The following is a 22,799-nucleotide window of genomic DNA, read 5'->3' as shown; positions in this document are numbered from 1 at the left end:
CAGGTGAACGTTGTTGGAAATGGCACAGAATGGCACTTTATGGGGTGAAAGTGTTCTCAGTGATATTTGTACTGAACACAGCACTGTATATGTGTGAAATTCCTTGTTAATACATTTGTTACCCATTTATTTTGAGTGAAGCATTACAAATATCACCAAAAGTCATTTCACACATCCTGTCGACAGACCTGGAAGGTGTCAGGTTTGATCCCCAGTCTGTGCTGAGTTAAATGATCTCAGTTCAGGTGCTGCAAAAGTTACAAAAGATAGAAGAGAACATATTTGAGACAGTCCAGAAATGTGGTCATCACAAATACAGCAGCAGATTTCATACCAGCTGACAGCATTGGTACTGGTCAAAGTATCTGTTTGTATAAAGCAATTTAAGAAATCCAGTCCAGCCAGCACACCTTGAACAAGTAGTCTTTCAATACAATGATGGAGAATCAAGCAGGTATTTGAAATGCCAGAAGAACAGAGAATGCAGCATCATCTGTTAAACATCTATCCACACGAGATGCACCCTTGAAATATATTTTTTGGAGTAGGGTCATTGTTTGAAATCTTTCAATCAGGCAATATACATTTTCTGACCAATACATTTGTTCATTACAGAGGTTTAATTGTGTCTCTGGCCTAGTATTCTAGGCTCCACATTACATTCAGCTAATGGCCTTGCAAATCTAGGCTCCACATTACACGCAACTAATGGAATAAATTCTAGGCTACACATTACATACTAATATCCTAGTATGCTAGGACCAATACAACACACAGCTAAAAGTTTAGTATTCCAGGTCCCATATTACACACAGCTAATTTTTTCACTGATGATAATGCAGTTGTCTATAGAAGACTCTGTAGACCCTAGTGCTACATGTAGTCTTTCCTCAGGGACCTTCAATTTGTTACTCGTTGACTTATTTCCGTTGTTCATGGTAGTCATTTCCAAATTTTTCTCATATATCGCTGACGTAGAGGCAATGATTGTGAAGTGATTTCTGGTTCTTCTGATTCTGTACTGGCAACGAATATAGTGGGAAAAAGCTCGTCGGTAAGTTCCATTAAAGAGTGTGTAAACAAGCGGATTGACACCAGATGAGGTATAACCAATCCAGACAAACACGTTGAGGAGCTCTCCAATGATGGCTTCATTGCACGAACCCTTGCAGATAACGGACATGACATTAGTGATGAAGAACGGGCACCACATGACTACAAACAAAAAGAAGACAACTCCTAGAACCTTCGAAGCCCTCTGTTCGTTGTTGATCGAATGCATGGTCCCTTTCCGGAAGAGCCTACCTTCCTTATTCAAAGGCGGCTTTGAACTTATTTCTGCAGTCGCCGACCTTTCTATCATGTCTGCATTTTCTGCTAAGTTCTCCTTTTTAAAGACATGCAAGCCTGCCCGCTTTTGTTTTTGGTCGCCTAAAAACACGCTGACCTGTTTCTGCAGTGCCTGTACTGTCAGGCAGTAGGTGAAGAGCATTATAATCAGCGGGATAAAGAATGCTACGAAGGAACCCACAAGGACAAAGCTTTCTTCATTAATAACGCAGCTGTCGTCAATGAAAACTCTGGATTCATCTTGAAGGCCGATAACAGGGATTGGCATCGATATGCCTGGAAGAAATGGTTTCAAAGAGATTATGAAATTGTAAAATACTTAAAAACAAACTTAATTAAATGAACACGGGATAAAAAGGAGAAAGGACAGGCAAGGAACCAGAATGTGACAACAGGAGGATGCTACTAAGCTCATCCTGTTTGCTCCACTCGGGTTCTGCTTCAAGATCTAATCTAACCATTTGTCATTGCTTTCCTCCCTAAAGTCATATCTTGTGGAAACAGCTGGTCCAAATCACTTTGAATCCTCTAGGGACTGCTAGCTATGTGGACACCTCAGACCTGTCCCTCGTTCCTCCCATTTCCACTGTTCTGCTGGTGTCTGTTGGGCTTTTTGACCAATAAGAATGAGTACTATAACTTCCTGCTAGGTGTGTGGTGTTAGATTCCTTCATACTATTAATTTGCTAGAATGGTGGTTGCTTGCCACTGATGGCAAACTGTCAACATAAAAATGCCATAAGTAAGAATTATTTCTTAAAGGGCAAAGTAAGTACTTTTTTTTTCCAAAAGAATTTCTAATTTTTTAGAAGAGAGATTTTGATTGAATTTTTTAAAAATAGAACAACTTTCTTGCTGATATGGAGAATCTGTCCCTGATAGTCCACGCTGGTGACCACACCAGCTAATAAAGGGTGGTCTCAGAGTTGCTCCCTAGGCAATTGTGGGAGATGCCTGGGAGCGATTCTGACTCCCTGGAAATGACATTAACAGCTATGAAATCTGCATTCGCAGGAATTGCTAGACTAAAAAATATGAAAGTCCATCTAGTTGGCCTTCTACCATCCTGGTAATTGCATGATACAATGATAATGGAGTTGTTGACTAATCATAGCAATCAATTAATGAGTCTACAACAAACCCAGACATGAGTTGAGGGAAACCCCCATTGGTGAAAAGCTTTGGGAACCATAGTTCCAAAGTTTCTCCCAAGTATGCTACAAATACCATATGTCATAGTATCATAGCATGTTACAGCACAGAAGGAGGCCATTCGGCCCATCGTGCCTATGCCCGCTATTAGAAAGAGCTGTTCAAGTAGTCCCACTCCCCTGCTGTTTCCCCAAAGCCCTGTAAATGCCTTCCTTTCAAGTATACAAAGTAGTAAGTGAACTTGGAAGGGAGCGGGAACAAAGGCCAGCAGCAAATAAGGTCAAAATAGGAAAAAAGTGTTCAAAAGTCACTTTATCTGAATGCACGCAGCATTCGCAACAAGGTAGATGAATTGACGGCACAAATAGAAGTAAATGGGCATGATCTAATTGCCATTAAGGAGGCGTGGCTGCAGGGTGACCAAGGATATTCGACATTTAGGAAGGACAGGCAAAAAGGAAAAGGAGGTGAGGTGGCCCTGTTAATAAAGGATGAGATCAGTACAATAGTGAGAAAGGATTTTGGCTCAGAAGATCAAGACGTAGAATCAGTTTGGGTGGAGCTAAGAAACAGCAAGGGGCAGAAAACATTGGTGGGAGTTGTTTACAGGCCATCAAACAGTAGTAGTAATGTTGGCACAGTATAAAGCAGGAAATTAGAACTGCATGTAACAAGGGTAATACATTAATCATGGGGGACTTTAATCAACATATAGATTGGGCAAACCAAATTAGCACCAATGCTGTGGAGGACGAATAACTGGATTGTATACGAGATGGTTTTCTAGATCAGTATGTTGAGGAATCAACTAGGGAACAGGCTATTTTAGATCTAGTATTGTGCAATGAGAAAGGATTAATTAATAATCTTGTTGTAAAGGAGCCCTTAGGGAAGAGTGACCATAATATGATAGAATTCTTCATTAAGTTTGAAAGTGATGTAGTTCAATCCGAAACTAGGGTCTTAAATCTAAACAAAGGAAACTACGAAGGTATGAGGCGTAAGTTGGCTGTGGTTGATTGGGGGACTACATTTAAAGGTATGATGGCAGACAGGCAATGGCTAGCATTTAAAGAATTAATACATAATTTGCAACAAATATATATTCCTTCAAGGCACAAAAACCCAACAGGAAAGGTAGTCCAACCGTGGCTAACGAGAAATTAAAGATAGTATTAAATCAAATGAAGAGGCATATAAAGTTGCCAGAAAAAGCAGTAAGCCTGTGGATTGGGAGCATTTTAGAATTCAGCAAAGGAGGACCAAGAAGCTCTAATTAAAGGGGCAGTCCTCCAATGGCTGCTCCTGAAGCAAAAACCCAAACAGCACAATGGAGCAGCACAGGGGAAAGGCTGCTCCTAGATTCAGTGATGCCTCACTCCAGGGGCTACTGGATGGGGTGAGGAGGAGGAGGGATGTCTTCTACCCGGCGAACGGGAGGTAGTGGCCTGCCTCTGCCACCAAGAAGGCCTGGCTCGAGGTGGCAGAGGAGGTCACCAGCAGCAGCAAATTCTTCCGCACCTGGATCCAGTGCAGGAAGCGCTTCAATGACCTGACTAGGTCAACCAAAGTGAGTACACTTACTCATTCTCCTACATTCCGTCTTCCACATCAATGCCCCCACCCCCCAACTCATTCTGCACTGCCAACACTACTCGATCACATCACTCCTCACACCCACTCAAAGCTCATCCTCAACTTAACTGCACTTCCTCACCTCCCCATTAGTCACCCCACCACTACCACTCAACCCAATCCTCATACAATGTCATGGCTCTGTCTCATACTCACCCTCTGATGCATCATTTTCACGGTCAGCCTCACCCAAATCAATGCATTCATTGGTTGGCCACGTCACCATCACTCACTCACGCAACTCTAATATCTCCTCTTTTAGGAGAAGAGATCCCAGAATGCTCGGGAGAGGGCGAGGACCAGAGGGTGGCCGCAACAGATACAGGGGACGCCAAGACTGGCACCCGACAAATGTCGGGTGACAGAACTTTAACATTCAGCACACACAATCTGAATTGATGTTAACTTGCCTTGCTATCTTCAGCATCTCAGTATGTTCATCGCAACATGACTTATCTGTGATCATGCTTAATATTGCCTTCTGTTCTCTTACAGGGCCTTCAGCGACTGCTGTGACAGCAAAGGGCGATTCCTCAGAGGTCCTACCGGCCTCTGAGGGTGCACCGTCACATCTGAACAAGTCATCCACCAGTGCAGGTAAACACACCTCGGTGAGTCCCAGTCCACAGTTAGTTGGGGTCGCACATGGTGAGTTACCACACACATGTGAGCACAAGCAGACATTGGTGGCAGGGGCAGCTGTGGAGAGTCCGCGACGGTGGGAGCACTCCTCTCCAGGCTCTACTCAGCTGGACACAGATGCTGAACACTGGGGGCCATCCTTTAAAATGATCGAGGGGCAGCAGCACATTTGCGAAGTGCTGGAACAGGTGCCACGCGCACTCTCCACAATTGCACAGAGGATGGAGGAGTCCAACTCCTGTATGAGTGGAATGGTGGCACAGGTACTGGAGCGAATCTCTGTGATAGTGTCACAGGGACATGAGGGCATCTCTGAGATAGTGTTGCGGGTAATTGCGGGAATGTCTGCGATGGAGGGAAGGCTAGCCTCCATGGAGCTTCAAGCACGGCTCACAAATGAGTCCATTCAGGCCCTGACAATGGCCGTTCGGACTCAGGGTGAACAATATTCTGCCGCCTTAAACAGGCTTTACAAGGCTTCACATGTCTTCCAAACTGTCGTCCAGCAGAGTGGTAGGAGTTGTGTGGGCCTGGCCCAGGGGAGGGATGATAGCGAAAGGTGACATGGAAGTGGGAATGCCACTCAAAGCGCCCCCACGTCTCACCCGTTGCCCCATTCTCAACCAGTACCCGCAATGCTGCCTCCTCTCCAGGTGGACGAGTCTTCTCCTGCACAGGTGCAGGTGGAGCAGTCTTTGGAGGGGCCCTCACGGGCACCAAAACCCAGAGGGTGTAGGCCCAAAGCATCTAATCGGTCAGGGCATGAGCAAGAGCAACCTCTGCTGTAGCCACAGGGGATGCACCACGTAGAAGTAGTCGGAAGCAAAAGGCGAAGGTTTTGTAAACGAAGGGGATGAACAAGGGTGTTTGACGGTTGTTCATGTTTTTTATTTATGGTTGCTTTTTGTTAAACGCACATTAAATATTATTATTGTCACCACTACTGCCACGTCTTGGCCACGCTTGACTGGCTTCTGTAATAAGGACCTTTCATGAGGTTCACCATGAACAGCCGCACTTGATGCCACCCATTGGGTCACTCTACAGTGAGCGTATGTTTAGTTGCAGGACTGTTTTGTGCAGGGGGGGGTGGGTGGCTGGTGTGGCCGCTGCTCTGTCCAGGTGGTGAGGACTGGACTCTTCACACTATCTGATGTTAGGAGAACCGTTCACATATCAGTGACTCCCTGGCCTCACAAGCAGCCAGGTGAGCTGCTGTTCTGCCCATAGGTTGCTCCTCCTCCTTCTCCTCCTTCTCCTCCTCCTCAATGTGGATGGCAGATGTGGATGGGGCCTCCTCAAGTGGCACCCCTCTCTGTTGTGCCATGTTGTGCAGGGCACAACACACGACTATAATGCGTCCCACTCTACGTGGCGCGTATTGAAGTGCTCCCCCAGAATGATCAAGGGACCTGAAGTGCATCTTGAGCAGCCCTATAGCATGCTCAATTGTAGACCTGGTAGTGATGTGGCTGTTGTTATATTGACGCTGTTGCTCGGTGGTGGGGTTCCTCAGAGATGTCATGAGCCACGTGTACAGTGGGTATCCCTTGTCCCTGAGAAGCCAGCCCTTGCGGGGGTTCGGTGCGTGGAAGAGGGGCGGGATGTTGGACTCCCAGAGAATGAAGGAATTGTGGCAGCTGCCAGGGTATCTGGCGCACATGTGAAGGAATCTCTTGCGGTGGTCACAAACGAGCTGAGTATTGATGGAGTGATAGCCCTTCCTGTTGATGAACAGTCCTGGCTCATGTGGAGGTGCTCGTATTGCTATATGGGTGCAATCGATTACACCCTGCACACGTGGGAAGCCAGCCACAGAGTGGAATCTCACTGCCCTCTCCGTCTGGCTGAGGTCGTCCATGGGGAAGTTGATGTGGTGCGAGGCCCTGCGAAATAAGCTGTCGGTCACCTGCCTTATGCACTTGTGTGCAGATGACCGAGAGACCCCAACGATGTCCCCGGTGGCACCCTGGAATGATCCGGAGGTGAAGAACTTGAGGGCAGTGGTGACTTTGACAGCGACAAGTAAGGAGATCCTGCTCGGCCCAGCCGGGAGCAGTTCAGCATGAAGGAGGCTGCAGATGTCTGTGACTGACTCTGAGCCTCCATATGCACTGCTCCTCAGTAAGGTCCAGGAAGCTGAGCCTCGGTCTGTAGACCCTGTTGCGAGGGTAGTGCCTCCTGCCACGTTGCTGTCTCTGTTGTTGCCCTCTGTGCTCTTGTGCAGGTGCCTGTGGTGCAGCTCTGTGTTGTGGAGCTCCACGTGGCGGAGGCGGACCCGTGCCTGGTGAGGCTGGTGATGTTGCTCGTCCTTGGATGAAGTGGTGAATGCAGCCATGGCGCCCCCCCATCCTGACAGTGTGAGTTTGATGGGGTCCGCAAAGTAGTTAAATATGTTTGCACAGCAGAGTTTTGGGTGGAAAGTAAGAATTTTGAGTGAAAACACAAAGGTCTTGCAGCCAAAACTTTGTCTGAAGTGACAGAGTGCCCTGCTGCAATAAATGAGGTTTTCTCCCCACCTGTCAAATAATCATTTGCATCTCTCACTGGCTGCTGGCTGAAACACGTCTGTTGCAAAAGGGAGTGTTTCCCACAGCACAAGAAACACGCTGAGGATCCTTCAAAATTGCACCCCTGCCAAAATGTCTAGTCAATCAAGTAGTTCAAGTGCCTCAACTATCGGAGAAAATATGCAAATTATTATCCTGTCGGTTTTAATTGCCGGTGGGACTCACGCATTCGGGAGACATGCGTGCACCCGGACTCGTCACTGGGGAACCCAAAAGTCAGTGGGTTGGAGCCGGGCTCCGAACCTGCTCTGGATTTTAGAGATTTTCGGAGCCCCCCCCCACCCCGCCCCCAAAAATGGAGATCTTCTTGTGGAGGCAGAGGGTATGGCTGAGATACTAAATGAATACTTTGCATTGGTCTTCACCAGAGAAGAGGATGCTGCCAATATAGCAGTAAAAGAGGAGGTAGCAGCAATATTGGCTAGGATAAAAATAGAGGGAGAGGAGGTACTTAAAAAGTTGGCAGTACTCAAAGTAGAAAAGTCACCGGGTCCAGTTGGGATGCATCCTAAGTTTCTGAGGGAAGTAAGGGTGGAAATTGCAGAGGCTCTGGCCACAATCTTCCAATCCTTCTTAGATATGGGGATGGTGCCGGAGGACTGGAGGATTGCAAATGTTACACTCCTGTTCAAAAAAGGGGAGAGGGATAAACCTGGCAATTACAGGCCAGTCAGCCTAATGTTGGTGGTGGGAAAAATTAATTGGCACTTGGAAAAGTAACGGAGAGGGTTGATGAACATGATGTAGTTGATGTTTTGTATCTGGACTTTCAAAAGGCATTTGATAAAGTACCACACGATAGACTTATTATCAAAATTAAAGCCCATGGGAATAAAGGGACAGTGGCAGCATGGATACAAAATTGGCTAGGGGACAGAAAGCAGAGAGTAGTGGTGAACGGTTGTTTTTCAGACTGGAAGGAAGTATACAGTGGTGTTCCCCAGGAGTAAGTATTAGGACCATTGCTCTTTTTGATCTATATTAATGACCTGGACTTGGGTATACAGGGTCTAATTTCAAAGTTTGCAGATGACATGAAACTCAGGAATGTAGTAAACAATGTGGAGGATAGTAACAGACCTCAGCAGGATATAGACAGACTGGTAAAACGGGCAGACACATGGCAGATGAAATTCAACGCAGAGAAGTGTGAAGTGATACATTTTGGTAGGAAGAATAAGGAGATGCAATATAAACTAAATGGTACAATTTTAAAAGAGGTGCAGGAACAGAGAGACCTGGGGGTGCACATACACAAATTTTTGAAGGTAGCAGGAACAGTTGAGAAGGCTGTTTAAAAAAATATGCGATCCTGGGCTTTATTAATAGAGGCATAGAGTACAAAAAACTTTTATAAAACACTGGTTAGGCCTCAGCTGGAGTATTGTGTTCAATCTGGGCACCACACTTTAGGAAGGATGTTAAGGCCTTAGAGAGGGTGCAGAAGAGATTAACTAGAATGGTACCAGGGATGAGGGACTTCAGTTATGTGGCAAGACTGGTGAAGCTGAGGTGGTTCTCCTTAGAACAGAGAAAGTTAAGAGGAGATTTGATAGAGGTGTTGAAAATCATGAACAGTTTTGACAGAGTAAATAAGGAGAAATTGTTTCCAGTGGTAGAAGGGTCAGTAACCAGAGGACACAGATTTAAGGTGATCAGCAAACAAGCCAGAGGTGACATGAGGAAACATTTTTTTTTGCAGCGAGTTGTAATGATCTGGAATGCACTGCCTGAAAGGGTGGTGGAAGTAGATTCAATAATAACTTTCAAAAGGGAATTGGATAAATACTTGACGGGAAAAAATTACAGGGCTATGGGGAAAGAGCAGGGGAATGGGACTAAATGGACAGCTCTTTCAAAGAGCCAGCACAGGCATGATGGGCCTAATGGCCTGCTCTTGTGCTGTACCTATTATTACTATAACTATTACTAATTCCCAGATAAAACTTGTAAACGGGATTGTCACTGATCTTCCTCCAAAGTTATGCCAACCGATCAGAAGAAATCCCGGGGAAATTCACGGTGAAGTTTTTTAAAAAAAAAAATAATCTCACCATATTATTTTGTATTCTTAGAATCTCACCGCTGTTAGGGGTCTACTTTATGATAATTAAAGAAAAATTGTAATCAAGTAAGGTATAACTCTGCTCATTAGCAAGGTGAATGCAGAAATATGGGATTGGATAAAGTATAAATAAAATGAGATCAACTTAAAAATAAAAGTTGAAATACATGGAAAAGGGAAAGGCTTGGCAAATAACATCAGTTACTCAATACCCTGTGTAATTATAGAACCGGTGAATGGATTTCTGGCTGGTGGCATTTCCCACATTAAGAATATCTGTTCATTTTTCTGATTATGAATAGAATGCCTGAGGTGTTTTTAATTATTCCTCACTGTGGAAAACATGAGAATGATTTATGCCTCTAGTTTACTTCAATTGGCAACTGCAGCATTCAAAATTTGGTTTCACAGATTAAGAAAGAACTTGCATTTATATAGTGCATTTCATAACCTCAGGATGTCCCAAAGCACTTTACAGCCAATAAGTGTTTTTGAAGTTTAGTCACTGTTGTAATTTAGGGAAACATGGTGGCCATTTTGCTTATTAAAAATAGAAATATGTTGGGCAATCTTCAAGCCTAATTTCTCTCACTACCACATTTACAGATACGGACAGTTCCTATAGTACTCTCCACACTGTATGGTATTACATAGTATTTACAGCACAGAAACAGGCCATTTGGCCCAACAGGTTTCTGCCAGTGTTTATGTTCCACACGAGCCTCCTCCCACCTTACTTCATCTAATCCCATCAACATATCCCTCTATTCCTTTCTCTCTCATGTGCCTATCTAGCTTCCCCTTAAATGCATTTGTGCTATTCGCCTCAACTACTCCATGTGGTAGCAGGTTTCACATTCTAATCACTCTTTGATTAAAGAAGTTTCTCCTGAATTCCTTATTGGATTTATTAGTGACTCTCTTATATACATATACCCTATCAAACCCATTCATAATTTTAAATACCTCTATCAGGTTACCCCTCAGCCTTCTTTTTCCTAGAGAAATGAGCACCATTTCTATTTCTTGATATTTATAACCTTTCAGTTCTGGTATCATCGTTGTAAATCTTTTTTGCGCCTCTATATCCTTTTAGTAATATGGAGGCCAGAACTGAGTGCAGTACTCCAAGTGTGGCTCTATATAAGTTTAACATAACTTCTCTGCCTTTAAATTCTATTCCTCTAGAAATAAACCCCACTGCTCTGTTTGCACTTTATACAGCTTTGTTAACTTGCGTTGATACTTTTACTAGCGATATGTGAAACTGTACCTTATTTGGGAGACAAACGGAGTTAATTTTTTTCTTCAACTCCATCCCAATTTTTTGTTACACAGCTTCCCAAATCCAGTATTGGAAAAGACTTGTGAAAATATTATCAAATTAGCAGGCTTGCAATAAACCAAATGGGAGATGGTGTCCGGGACCTTCTGCTTCTGCACTCAGCAGCTCGTGATTTCCTGTCCAATCTAACATGGGGGCGGGGGAGGGGGGGGGGGAATCGTGGGTTTACGAAAACTAGCAAGAAAACCCCGGCCCAAATGTGGGGCATAAAAGACCCGAGGGAGGATTCTAACTATCGGGTGGCAGGCTGGAGGAGGGAGCACGTGGGCAGGCCGCCTGATTCCTGATCCCTGCAGTGGGGAGCATCTGTTCCATTTTGAGGGTGGGGCCTCATTAACATATCATTGGCGAGCTGCCCACCCCGAATAGCCATCCCGCTGTAGCTCTCCAGCTCCTCCTGGTCCCACAGCAGTAATTTTAGACTTAGCTTTCTGGGGCCTCTTCCTCTTGACCGCCATGTTTTACTGAGTTGGAATTGGGTAAAACAACCCAAGGTGATTCACCATTTGAGATTTGTTCCCTCCCTGTGGGAAAGTACCTCACCTCCACTCTGCATCTTCCTTAGTGGCATGAACAAGATTGGAACTTTAACAATAAATCAGGTAAGGTACGAGCTATGTACATTCTCCAGCTTGAAGTAGAAATTTTACCAAATTCTAGAACTAGGTGATAAATATGGAAATTAAAATTGCCAGAAGTCTAAAAAGAATAGCCCTCTCCCAATTTTCTTCCTCTCTTGTCCTGAAGGCAGTAAATGATGCTGGGATACCCTTTAATCCACTGATACCTCACGCAAGTAATCATTCTTCATGTATTACGGTAGACAGTGAGTGCCAACAGACTATTTGATTATGGAGGCATCATGGCTTGTTCTCACCTGACGTCCACATGTGCCCATTTTACAGCACAGGTCACTGGGTACTGATCAGGGTTGGGAACCCCAGATAATTTTTCACTCACTAGCCCAGTGGCACTGAGCACAGTTTTAGTACCCTAGATGTTACCCCAGCTGAGGTAAGCAAACTTAGCATAGACCAAGGACCAAACCTGGGATGTTCTGGTTTGTATGGCTTACAACTGGGCAATAACTTTCCCAGACCATAGCTTTAAATGTATTGTGGTTGCTTTAATCAGATGATGTGAATGAATTAGCAGTGGAGCAAGGGTGAACTTTGAAATGAGTGATCCGATGCTGCATTGTTGGAGGTGCCGTCTTTCGGATAAAACTACAGAACCATAGAATAGATACAGCACAGAAGGGGGCCATTCGGCCCATCGTGTCCGCGCCGGCTTGAAGAACAACCAAGTGCCCATTCTAATCCCACCTTCCAGCACCCGGTCCATAGCCCTGCAGCTTACAGCACTTTAGGTGCAGGTCCAGGCACTTTTTAAGAGTTGAGGGTCCCTGCCTCTACCACCAATTTGGGCAGCGAATTCCATACACCCACCACCCTCTGGGTAAAAAAGTTTTTCCTCATGTCCCCTCTAATCCTTCCACCAATCAGCTTAAATCTATGTCCTCTAGTTCTTGAACTCTCCGCTAGGGGAAACAGGTACTTCCTGTCTACTCTATCCACGTCCCTCATAATTTTCTACACCTCAATCAAGTCTCCCCTCAGCCTCCTCTGCTCCAAGGAAAACAACCCCAGCCTATCCAATCTCTCCTCGTAGCTGCAATTTTCAAGCCCTGGCAACATTCTTGTAAATCTTCTCTGCACTCTCTCCAGAGCAATTACGTCCTTCCTGTAATGTGGTGACCAGAACTGCACACAATACTCAAGATGTGGCCTTACCAGCGTTTTATACAGTTCCATCATTACCTCCCTGCTTTTGTATTCTATACCTCGGCTAATAACGGAGAGCATTCCGTATGCCTTCTTCACAACCTTATCTACATGTACTGCCACCTTCAGGGATCTGACCACATGCACTCCAAGGTCACTCACTTTCTGCAACATCAAATGGATGCAACATTAAACTCAGGCGGATGTAAAAGATCCCTTGGCACTATTCAAAAAAAAGCAAGGAAGTTTTCCCAATGTCTGGCCAACATTTATCTCTCAAACAACAGTAGTAAAAACAAATTAACTGGTCATGTACCTTGTTACTGTTTCTGGGACCTTGCTGTGCACAAACTGACTGCAACGTTTGCCTACAAAACAGCAATGATTACATTCAAAAGTACCTAATTGGCTGTGAAGTGCTTTGGGATGCCCTGAGCATATCAAAAGCACTATATAAATGTGAATCCATTCATTTGTTTGTTTGTTCTTTTTTTCTGCCTAGTTCGTATACTTGGATTCCACCTCAAATGGTCGAGCAGGTGTCTTCTGCAGTCCAAGAAATCCATCTGGGCTTGCCTTGAAATTGAGTCTCTTGGGTCTATCACTTTGCAAGGTACCTCCAAGCCCAAATAGAGTCTTTTCCTACTTGGTTTGTTATTTTTGTTTTAGGGTATAGGTTAATTCCTTTCTCTTAACAGCTAATATTTAATATTCATTTTATATGCAAGGCCAGCACAGTATTAGGAGCCATCTGTGAATTATGGAAATCACCTCCAGGTCAGGAAGGGTGCAGCACACACAAACCTGGCCAAGAGCACCTTACAGCACTGGCTGTATTGTCCTTCAGTTTCCTTCTACTGTTCTATTTTGAGGAGCAAGCAAAGTGTTAGTTGGGGAGAAGCAGCATGGTGAAAACTGGAATAGAGGAAGAAATATTGTAGACTCATGACTAAGGTCAGAGCATGTGGAGTCAGGGGATAGGTAGCGGAATGGATAGCAAGCTGGCTACAAAATAAAAAACAGAGAGTAGGGGTTAAGGGTAGCTACTCAGACTGGCAAAAGGTGGAAAGTGGTGTACCACAGGGATTGGTGCTGGGACCACTGTTGTTCACAATTTACATCAATGATTTGGATTCAGGAATCGGAAGTACAATTTCAAAATTTGCAGATGTAATATAGGTAATACCAAGGAAGAATATGTCAAAATGCAAGAGGACATTAATAAACTTGCAGAATGGGCATGTAATTGGCAAATGAATTTCAATATAGATAAGTGTGAGGTGGTGCATTTTGGTGGGAAGAATAAGGAGACCACATACTACTTGGATAATAACAGTCCAAACAGGATAGAGGAGCAAAGGGATCCAGGGTTACAGATACACAAATCACTAAAAATAGCAATGCAGGTTAATAAGGCCGTAAAAAAGGCAAATCAAGCACTGGAGTTCATTTCTAGAGGGATAGAATTGAAAAGCAAAGAAGTTATTTTAAACTTGTATAGAACCTTGGTTAGACCACATTTGGAGTATTGTGCACAGTTCTGGTCTCCATATTATAGAAAGGATGTAGAGGCATTGGAGAGGGTGCAAAAAAGGTTCACAAGGATGACACCAGTACTGAGAGGATATCCTTATCAGGAAAGGCTGAACAGGCTGGGGCTCTTTTCTCTAGAAAAGAGAAGGCTGAGGGGTGACCTGATAGCATCTTTAAGATAATGATAGGGTTTGATAGGGTAGATGTAGAGAAAATGTTTCCACTTGTGGGGGAGTCCAAAACTAGAGGTCATCAAATAAAGATAGTCACTAATAAATTCAATAGGGAATTCAAGAGAAACTTCTTTACCCAAAGAGTGGTAAGAACGTGGAGTGCACTTCCACAGGAGTAGTTGAGGCAACTAGCATGGATGCATTTAAGGGGAAGCTAGATAAGCACTGGAGGGAGAAAGGAATAGAAGGGTATACTGATAGGGTTAGATGAAGTAGGGGGCTTAAATGCCAGCACAGACCAATTGGGCCGAATGGCCTGTTTCTGTGCTGTAGATTCGATGTAATGATCAAAGTAAGTCCCACTACTGAGCAACTCCACTGGATTTGGGGAGCTTGGATTAAACCCAGGATTCCAGTGGAATTGGAAAGCTTGGGAAAGACCTAAGATTCTAGTCCCTAGTCAAGTTGGCACAGCGTTATTCTATTTTTAGGAGCCAGGGAGACTCATTATAAAAACACAATGCAAAATTGTTGACAGAAAATCTTCAACTTTTCAGGAAAAAGCCTGAATTACACGAGTTGCACTTATGATCCTTCATGGATCTTTTAAAAATTCAGTTGACTATTAATTAATACATAACTAGGCTGCACTTGGACATGGATTTACACATAATGAAAGCGAATTGAAACAAAATAGTTATTATTATGATGTTCAGATCAGTTACATAGAAGACATGCATCAGAGGTGCGTTCTATTTAGAAACTAATTAAGCCAGGAGCAACCAAGTGCCCAGTGGATTGTTTTGGGCAGATCACTAGTTAACAATTCTCCATATTTGCTAATCTCTCCCTCTTTCTCATCTATGACTAATTCCCTGATCCTGCACCGTCAGTGGGTAGCCACGCTGTCAAAGAGTGGGTCATAGAATTGGACATACAATGTTGTGGCCTTATTTCTGACACGCACTCCCTTCATGTATGGCTTCTGGGCTGGGAGTGCGGGTTTGTGGGATTAGACCCTAGAAGCCTTGAATCTGAAGAGCGCCCATCTTGGGTTGTTCTGACGTACAGCATGAAATATTTAACAAGCTGTTGTAATTACCGGGGTTCTGATGAGGAGCGGCCTTAAAGGGACAGGCTAGGTTAGCTGCCATCTGTGCTCCACTAAACCATGAGAGTGCTAGTGAATTTCAAAGACTTTGTTTTCAGTTTTTAATCATTTTTTTTTACTTTGGTACTTGCTTTCATGAAATAATAAATAAAAGTTCAAAATAATATTGATAGAGTTTAAGCCTAGTCTGTGGTCTTGGAGGCGTTCAGTGTTCTCTGGAAATTATATAATAGTCAGTTGGTGCACTTTCACGGTCAATTTGAGATAAATCATAACCTGAGCTACAAGTAAACAATATGTAATGATGTTCAAAATATAAATGGATTGCATAATTTGTAGCTTAAAATAACAAGGGTTCCCTTTGTAGAATACAATCAGTAGGTAAATAATGAGGCTCTTTACGTGCACTAAATAAGTGAGCACTTACACAATTATGCTAAGTACACAATTGACTATGAATTTTAATATTTGGAGTAGAACTTTATGGGCTGCTTATGAAAACTATTTTATAATGATCTATCCACCTGCTCACTCTGGAACTGAGCCTAAACAGAAACCCATCAATCCACAGTATAAAAACAGTAGTTTAAAACATTTCCCCAGAAACTACAGTTGGAGATATTAGTGGATTCACACTTATCATGTTCATCTGCCATTCTCTTTTCCGTTATTTTACATAGTTAAACATCACTGATAAAATAGCAAAAGAATGTTGTACATGCTGGATATTGTAAATGATTCCCTCTCCTCAGGTACTGTCACCCTACCTTTTCAAACCACCATCATCTCCCCTTCCTCAAAAAACCCATCCTCGACTCCTCTAACCTTGCTAACTACTGTCCTATCTTCAACTTCCCATTCCCATCTAAAGTCTTTCAATGTGTTGACACCTCTCAGATCAGTGTTCATCTCTCCTGCAACTCCCAATCAGCTTTCTGCCCCTCCCATAGAACCGAAACAGCCGCAATCAAAATCACGAAAGACATTCTCTGTGACTGAGACCATGGTTCATTATCCTTCCTCATCCTCCTTTACTTCTCTGCAGCCTTCAACGCAGTCAATCACACCATTCTTCTCCAATGCCACGCCTCCGCTGTCCAGCTGTGTGGCACTGCCCCTGTGGGCCTGCGGGTCTACTCTTAGCTGTCCAATCTTAGCCAGAGCATTTCTAGCAATAGCTTCTCTTCCCACACCCACACCATCATTTCTGGAGTCCCCCGATGATCCAACCTTGACTCCCTCCTCTTCCTCATCTACGTGCTGCCTCTTAGCAATGCCATCCCAAGGTATGGGGTTAGCTCTGTATACCATGACACCCAGATCTATCTCTCCATCAACTCTCTCGACCCTTCTTCCTCCAGCTAAACAGTGGGAAGACCGAAGCTATGTTAAAAGTGATATATCAATGCAAGTTGTTGTTCTTGATAACTACATGGCTGATAATTTGACTAACAGTAATTTCCAGGCTATTCTCTATTACAGAGGAGGAAAACCAAAAACAAATGCTTTATATGGTGCTGTTGCTTTTCAGAGAAGTTGGCCAATTAGTTCGCAGCACTCAAATAGAGAAAACGTATATTTGGGGAAAGTACTCAGGATTATGCCTTACATTGATCTACCTGGGATAGGGAATTCTACACAATGGAGTAAAAAGGAATAGCTTAATCTTACTGAAAATACCAATCCACTCCTACTTTACTCACCATGATGCTCTACCTTACATGGGAAAACAGGTAAGTCAGGTACCATTGGACTAGAAGCAGATGTGGTATTTACCTATTGAAATGGTCCAGACGGCAGTTATTTTTAAAATAGCTTTGGTTCGTGAGTTGAAGCGACTGTGCTCAATAGGGTTCCGTATTCCAACGTAACGATCCAGTGATATTGCACAAAGGTGCATGATGGATGCAGTGGAAAAGAGAACATCCAAGTAAATCCAGATGGGACACAGCTTTTCCGGGAAAGGCCAGGTATAGTCTGAAACACAAAGATTCAGCTTAAAAGTGGAATTTTATATATATATATATATGTATATATTATGTATAATAAGTTTATTAATCCCTCTATTTCCTCCCCAAATCCTCTGGTCTCCCAGGATATGAACTACATGTGGCTTAGGGAGCAGTTCAAGTGACCTCTTCCCAGCTAGAGACCTTTCTGCAAGAGGTGGACAGAAGGAGGGACATCCTATATCAGCAGAAGGGCGGGGGGGGGGGGGCAAGAGGCCCTCCAGACATATATCCAAAAGGCAGTGGGAGGCAGCAGGGGACGTAGTCAATGCCAGGCGCACAGCATCATGAACATGGATGCAGTGCAGGAAGAAGTTCAATGCTTTGACACGAGTGGTCAAGGTGAGTGAGGTCAACTGTCAAGTGGCGTCTCCTACCAACTGCACCACGCACTACACCCTCCATCCCCCACATACCAAAAAACTCTTTCCATCAGTACTCAACTCTTCCAATCAGATGCTTCCTCTCACCCTTACACATTACCACTGTTTCAAGCTGCCCACACACAACTCACAGGCCACACACACTGGCAGCTATTCAACCATGACAGGCACATCACTCAGACACACGTCCCGCTTTCTTGGAGAAGGTGGCCCATGGCGCATATCATGAGGCAGCAAGTGGCAGTGGCGTTTAGCTCATCGAGCCTGTTCTGCCAATCAATGAGATCACAGTGGACCTGTGACCTAACTCCATATACCCGCCTTAACCCCATATCCCTTAATACCCTTGGTTCACAGAAATCTATCAATCTCAGATTTAACATTCACAAGTTAGCTAGCATCAACTGCCGTCTGCAGAAGAGCGTTCCAAACGTCTCCCACCCTTTGTGTGTAGAAGCATTTCCTAACTTCACTCCTGCACATCCTGGCTCTAAATGTTAGACTATGTCACCTCGTCCTAGTATTCAAGTGTAGGAGACCTCCAAAAACAGTTGCAAATGTCTCAGCAGCCAGAAGCAATAATCCAGCCACTAATCTGTAAATCCTGCATGGTCCCTTTAAATAGCGCCGATGGGGGGGATCCTCCAGGCGCTCTATCACATGTTCAGATGGTCGGGGTTAAGACTGTGCGTTGAGTGGAGCGTTAAGTCCCAAAATGGTGTCCATCACTTTAAATCAGCGTTGTACACTGATTTAAGCCATTTTCTCCCTACTTTACATGATTCCAGCGTTCATTATCTGCGCCTGCGCTAACTCCTATACCAAGATGGAGTCCAGCGCACGTCGTGCTGGAAACGTGCCTGCACATCCAAGACGCCATCTTGGATGTTGGAAAGGCCGAGTAGCGCCGAAACAATGGGCGTTACATGGCCCAATTTAGCGCCCTTTATTTTTTGTGTACCATTATAGATTAAGGATGAAGTTTATGAAGATTGTGCATATAAAGTAGAATGGACTTTATCATAAGACAGTCCTACGTCAGATGCCATTGTAAACTGTGAGAGAAAAAGATAAGTTCAAGCAGTTTATCCATATTATGTGAAATACTGTTATGCTATGTTTATCCTTTATAATGATGGGATTTTATAGGAATGGTTTAATTCCATTTTCAGAGCATAGGAAAGCATGGAATGAGAATAGACCTTCCCAGCCCAGCAAGCTTCTGTACACCTATAAAGTACACACTGTCATAGACTTTATACAACTACTTCACTATGGGAAATTCATGCATAAATATGCCCTGATCCCCAAAGTGAAACTCCAGACTCTATTCATCTGAACATATCCAGAGTTTGGCTTGTTGCTGTCCACAGACTCTATTCTGCCCATTCCTTGTTCCTCAAGACATTTATTTAATGGTTAAATGTGCTGGTCGCGGCCCGTCAATGGGTTATGCAGACGTTCCGGTCATTGCCATCCTCAAAGGGACCTTCTGCTGGGTGGCCGGAACCCCTGCCTGTTTCAAGAGGTAGGCCCTTTCGACATGCAAATTGAGGTCCTATGACGTAAATAGGACCCCGATTGCAATTTTAACAGAGGACTGGGGGGCAGGGTGGGGAATGTGCGCTGTGCAGGTGGGTTTTACCAGGAGGCAGCAAAAAGGTAAATTTACAATTATTTCTGAGGTGTCAAGAGGAGCAGGAGTGCACCTTTAGGCTTCACAAGAATAATGTGGGCTGAGGTCGTTCCCGGCCCAACTCCTGCCTAATTGAACCCCTCTCCCGTTCCAAAACCTTCCTTCCCGCTGGCCTCCGAGCTCTGATTGTGACAGCCCAGAACCAGCGAGCTGCAGCGGGGTAACCCGTGGTGCCTGAAGCTCGATGCCTCAAAATGGACCAATCCTCCCACCAGCAGGATGGGGCAGCCAGCCACAGCACTTGTTGGGTCACCCAATAGTTAAAATCTACCCCATAAAAATTATACCAGCACATCTCCCATAACATTGCTCATGGTGAATCAAAGGATATGCAGAAGTGTGATGGCTGAAGTATGATGAGTCAAAAATTGATAAGTGCCTTGCTTATATGGAATTGCATGCCTTATGCAAGACTTTCAATATAGTATAGATACTAATTGCACACAGGGAGTTAAGACTAAGTGGACTTCACAGGCCAAGCAGGGTTAGAGAGTGGGAAATAATTGGACCTGGGCTGAAGGAGGACTGTTATGATGGAACCTAGAAGCCGCTATAGGGAGAAGCTAGAGCAATATGGAGGAGGAAAGCAGAGTGGGGTGAAGGTAGATGCAAAGTAGAGCATGCTTAAAGGTTGGGGCAAAGGGGAGAGTAGACCAATTTAAATGAGAAGATAGAGCAGGGTCAGAAGGTATGGTCACGGGGAAGAATAGAGCAATGGAGAGGTTGGGAAGAAAGTAGAGGAGAGATAGAGGATGCAGGGTTCAGTGCGAAGTTAGAGTAGGATTAAGGGTGGGAGTGAAGGTAGATCATTGTAAGAGGCTAGAAGAGAGTTAGAGGTCTGAGGGGGAAGGGATGAGAGAATTGATGGTTGCCTGACGATGTTGGAGTGGGGCTAGGGCCCAGAGGAAATGGCTGCACTGCTGGAACCAGTGACAGCAGTAACGTAAGACCAGGCAGATGGGGGGTGGGGAGAGAAGGAGGGAGGACACAAGGAGAGGAGAAGGTTGGGCAGGCAGAAGGGGAAAAAGGAGGGAGAGTGAGGAAATGGAAAGAGAGCAGCAGAGGGGAAAGATGGGGAGCTGGAAAGGCAAAGGGAGGAAGGGAAAGAGAGAGAGGGAATAGGGGTGTAGGAAAGCAGTAGGCAAGTGGGAGCAAGGGGGAAGGGTGGAGAGAGAAGGGGCATGTCCAGAAGACTATCTATAAACAAACTATGAACCTCCCAAAAATATTTCTTTTTAAATAAAATCAATGAATCTGTTGCGGATGTAACACTCTAAATATGAATAGATCCTAACACAATGCTACCTATGGGCATGACAGGTACCATAGGTACTATAATGGGTTCTAATGGGAGCGAGCTTCACATGAAAGTTATCAAGAAATATACGCCCCAAGTACTGAATTTACGATATATACTATAGAAATGTATAGAGGATACTCAATGGGAAACTGGAACACAAAATCTAGTTCAAATCATGAGGAAGAACTAGCCAAGTTGATCTTACAACAAGGTACCATTTAAGTGGACATCTTCACACTTAAAGTTTGGTTGGCAAAGGTTTCTTTTTGTTATGGAAAGGCACAATGTGATTATGTAATTTACCTCAAAAATTGTAACAGCAACGCAAAATTGTCCTCACAATATTCAAGTGTGATGTAGTCACATATCCTATTCAACAAGGATATTCATGCTCTCTCTGGAACACAGCCACTGTCGACATTTGAACTTTTAATTTCTGGGCAGCCAATGTCCACAACGCATCAAACTGTAAAGTGTACTGCCAGTGTGTTTCTGAGCTATGGTAATATTCGCCTGGTAACAGATTTAGTTAAACTCTGAGCACAATCTATGTAGTTTATTTAAGTGGCCAAAACAGAAAAAGGAGCTTGCTTTGTAGATGTAATACTCAGTCACCAAGCACGGCATCAGGTTAGGAAGTGCTGAATTCTAGAGAAAGACTTTGCCGTGCTTCCAGCAGCCACTTAGAGATTGACAAAATATGTTATATATTATGTACTTCAAATGGAGAGAGCAGAGCTGTTGAAAGATGAATGGTTAAAGTTGTATCTGCGTGTCTGTATGCATTTATTCTGCACAAATCATTTAAAATAAAAGGTGGAAAAACATTAGTTAATTGAAACCATGGCCTTGATTGCCACCGGCTGCTTCTCAGTGGTCTATTCAGCATTGGAAAGGTTACTTGTCATTTTGTAGTCTGACACCAAAGAGAAATATGATTTTTTTTCATGGTACCATGCTTCTTCTAATGCGAGAAGCATGTATGTTGGCTGCCTGGTGACTTTTCATTTAAAATGCCATTAAAGGTTTGAAGTAGCTACAAAGGTTAATATTAAATGATATCTGGCCTTATTAAGAAAGAAATGGATAAAATTCTCAACTATTTTAATCAGATACCGTTAGAAGATCAGATTTAAAATGAAAATGTAGTCATAAAAGTAAGTATAATCATAAGATTGACTAGTTTATTTTATATACATGTATGTTTAATATAGAGACTTGTAGATTCTGAATTAAAGCATTGTGTCCAGTAACTCTTGAATAGCATCTGACCTCATAGTATTAGTAGTCTTAGGGTTGCCCACTCTGGTTGGACGTATTCTGGGAGATTACGTCACATGACCTCCAACCACCCCCCTGCCCCCATGCTCCCGTCATTGGTCACCCAACATGTCCATCCTCACGACACACTGCCTTCCCGTGCCAATTGGAAAGCGAACAGACTCTTTGTTGCCTGATTGGATGATTCTTGACTGTCAGTCAAACAGCCTTTTCCCCATCTCCAATATTTTTATAACTAATGAAAGTGTTCAAAGAAAATTTAAAAAACAGATGGTTGAGGCTAATTTGGACACGTAGCACCCGTTTTGTAGGCACTACATGGACACCTAAGCCCCGAAAATGGCATCTGAGATACACCGGCGTGACGTGCGCAGGACGCTATATTGGTAAATGCGTTTGAGCGCGCGCACTAAACGAACACCAGCAGCACGTAGAGGAGAGAGATTATGACTTAAATCAATGTGCAATGCTGATTTGAAGCAGGTGGCGGCATTTTGGAACTCCCTGCTCCAGCCAATGCACTGTCTTAACCTCTCACAGCTGATCAGGAGTTAAAGAGCATAAAGGACCCCCTCCCCCCCACCAGCGCTATTTAAAGGGATCATGCAGGAGTTACAGGTTAGTTGCTGGATTAGTTATTCTAGCTGCTGGTACAATTATGGGTGTTTGTAGAAGTTTCCTATACTTGGAGGAAAGTTGCAATATTGTATAAGAGAGTGGTCTGGCTGGTCTTGCAGTACCGTTAGTGGCATTTAAAATAATTTGCTGAA

General features: G+C 43.9%; 1 protein-coding gene across 1 annotated transcript in view; it reads right to left on the bottom strand.

Moving 5' to 3' along the window:
* Positions 1-805: 805 nt before the first annotated feature.
* LOC137333195 (5-hydroxytryptamine receptor 2A-like) overlaps positions 806-22,799 on the bottom strand; it is a 32,816-nt gene continuing 10,822 nt past the window's right edge. Inside the window, exons 3-4 of the mRNA XM_067997378.1 lie at positions 17,137-17,337; positions 806-1,626 (exon numbers count right to left, since the gene is read on the bottom strand). Of these exons, the coding sequence (XP_067853479.1) occupies positions 806-1,626; positions 17,137-17,337 (1,022 nt within the window). The remainder of the gene's footprint in view (positions 1,627-17,136; positions 17,338-22,799) is intronic.

The sequence above is a fragment of the Heptranchias perlo genome, chromosome 15 (genome assembly GCF_035084215.1).
Source record: "Heptranchias perlo isolate sHepPer1 chromosome 15, sHepPer1.hap1, whole genome shotgun sequence".
Lineage (NCBI taxonomy): Eukaryota > Metazoa > Chordata > Chondrichthyes > Hexanchiformes > Hexanchidae > Heptranchias > Heptranchias perlo.
Note: the sequence above shows the minus strand (reverse complement) of the source record. Positions and strands in the feature narration are given on the sequence as shown.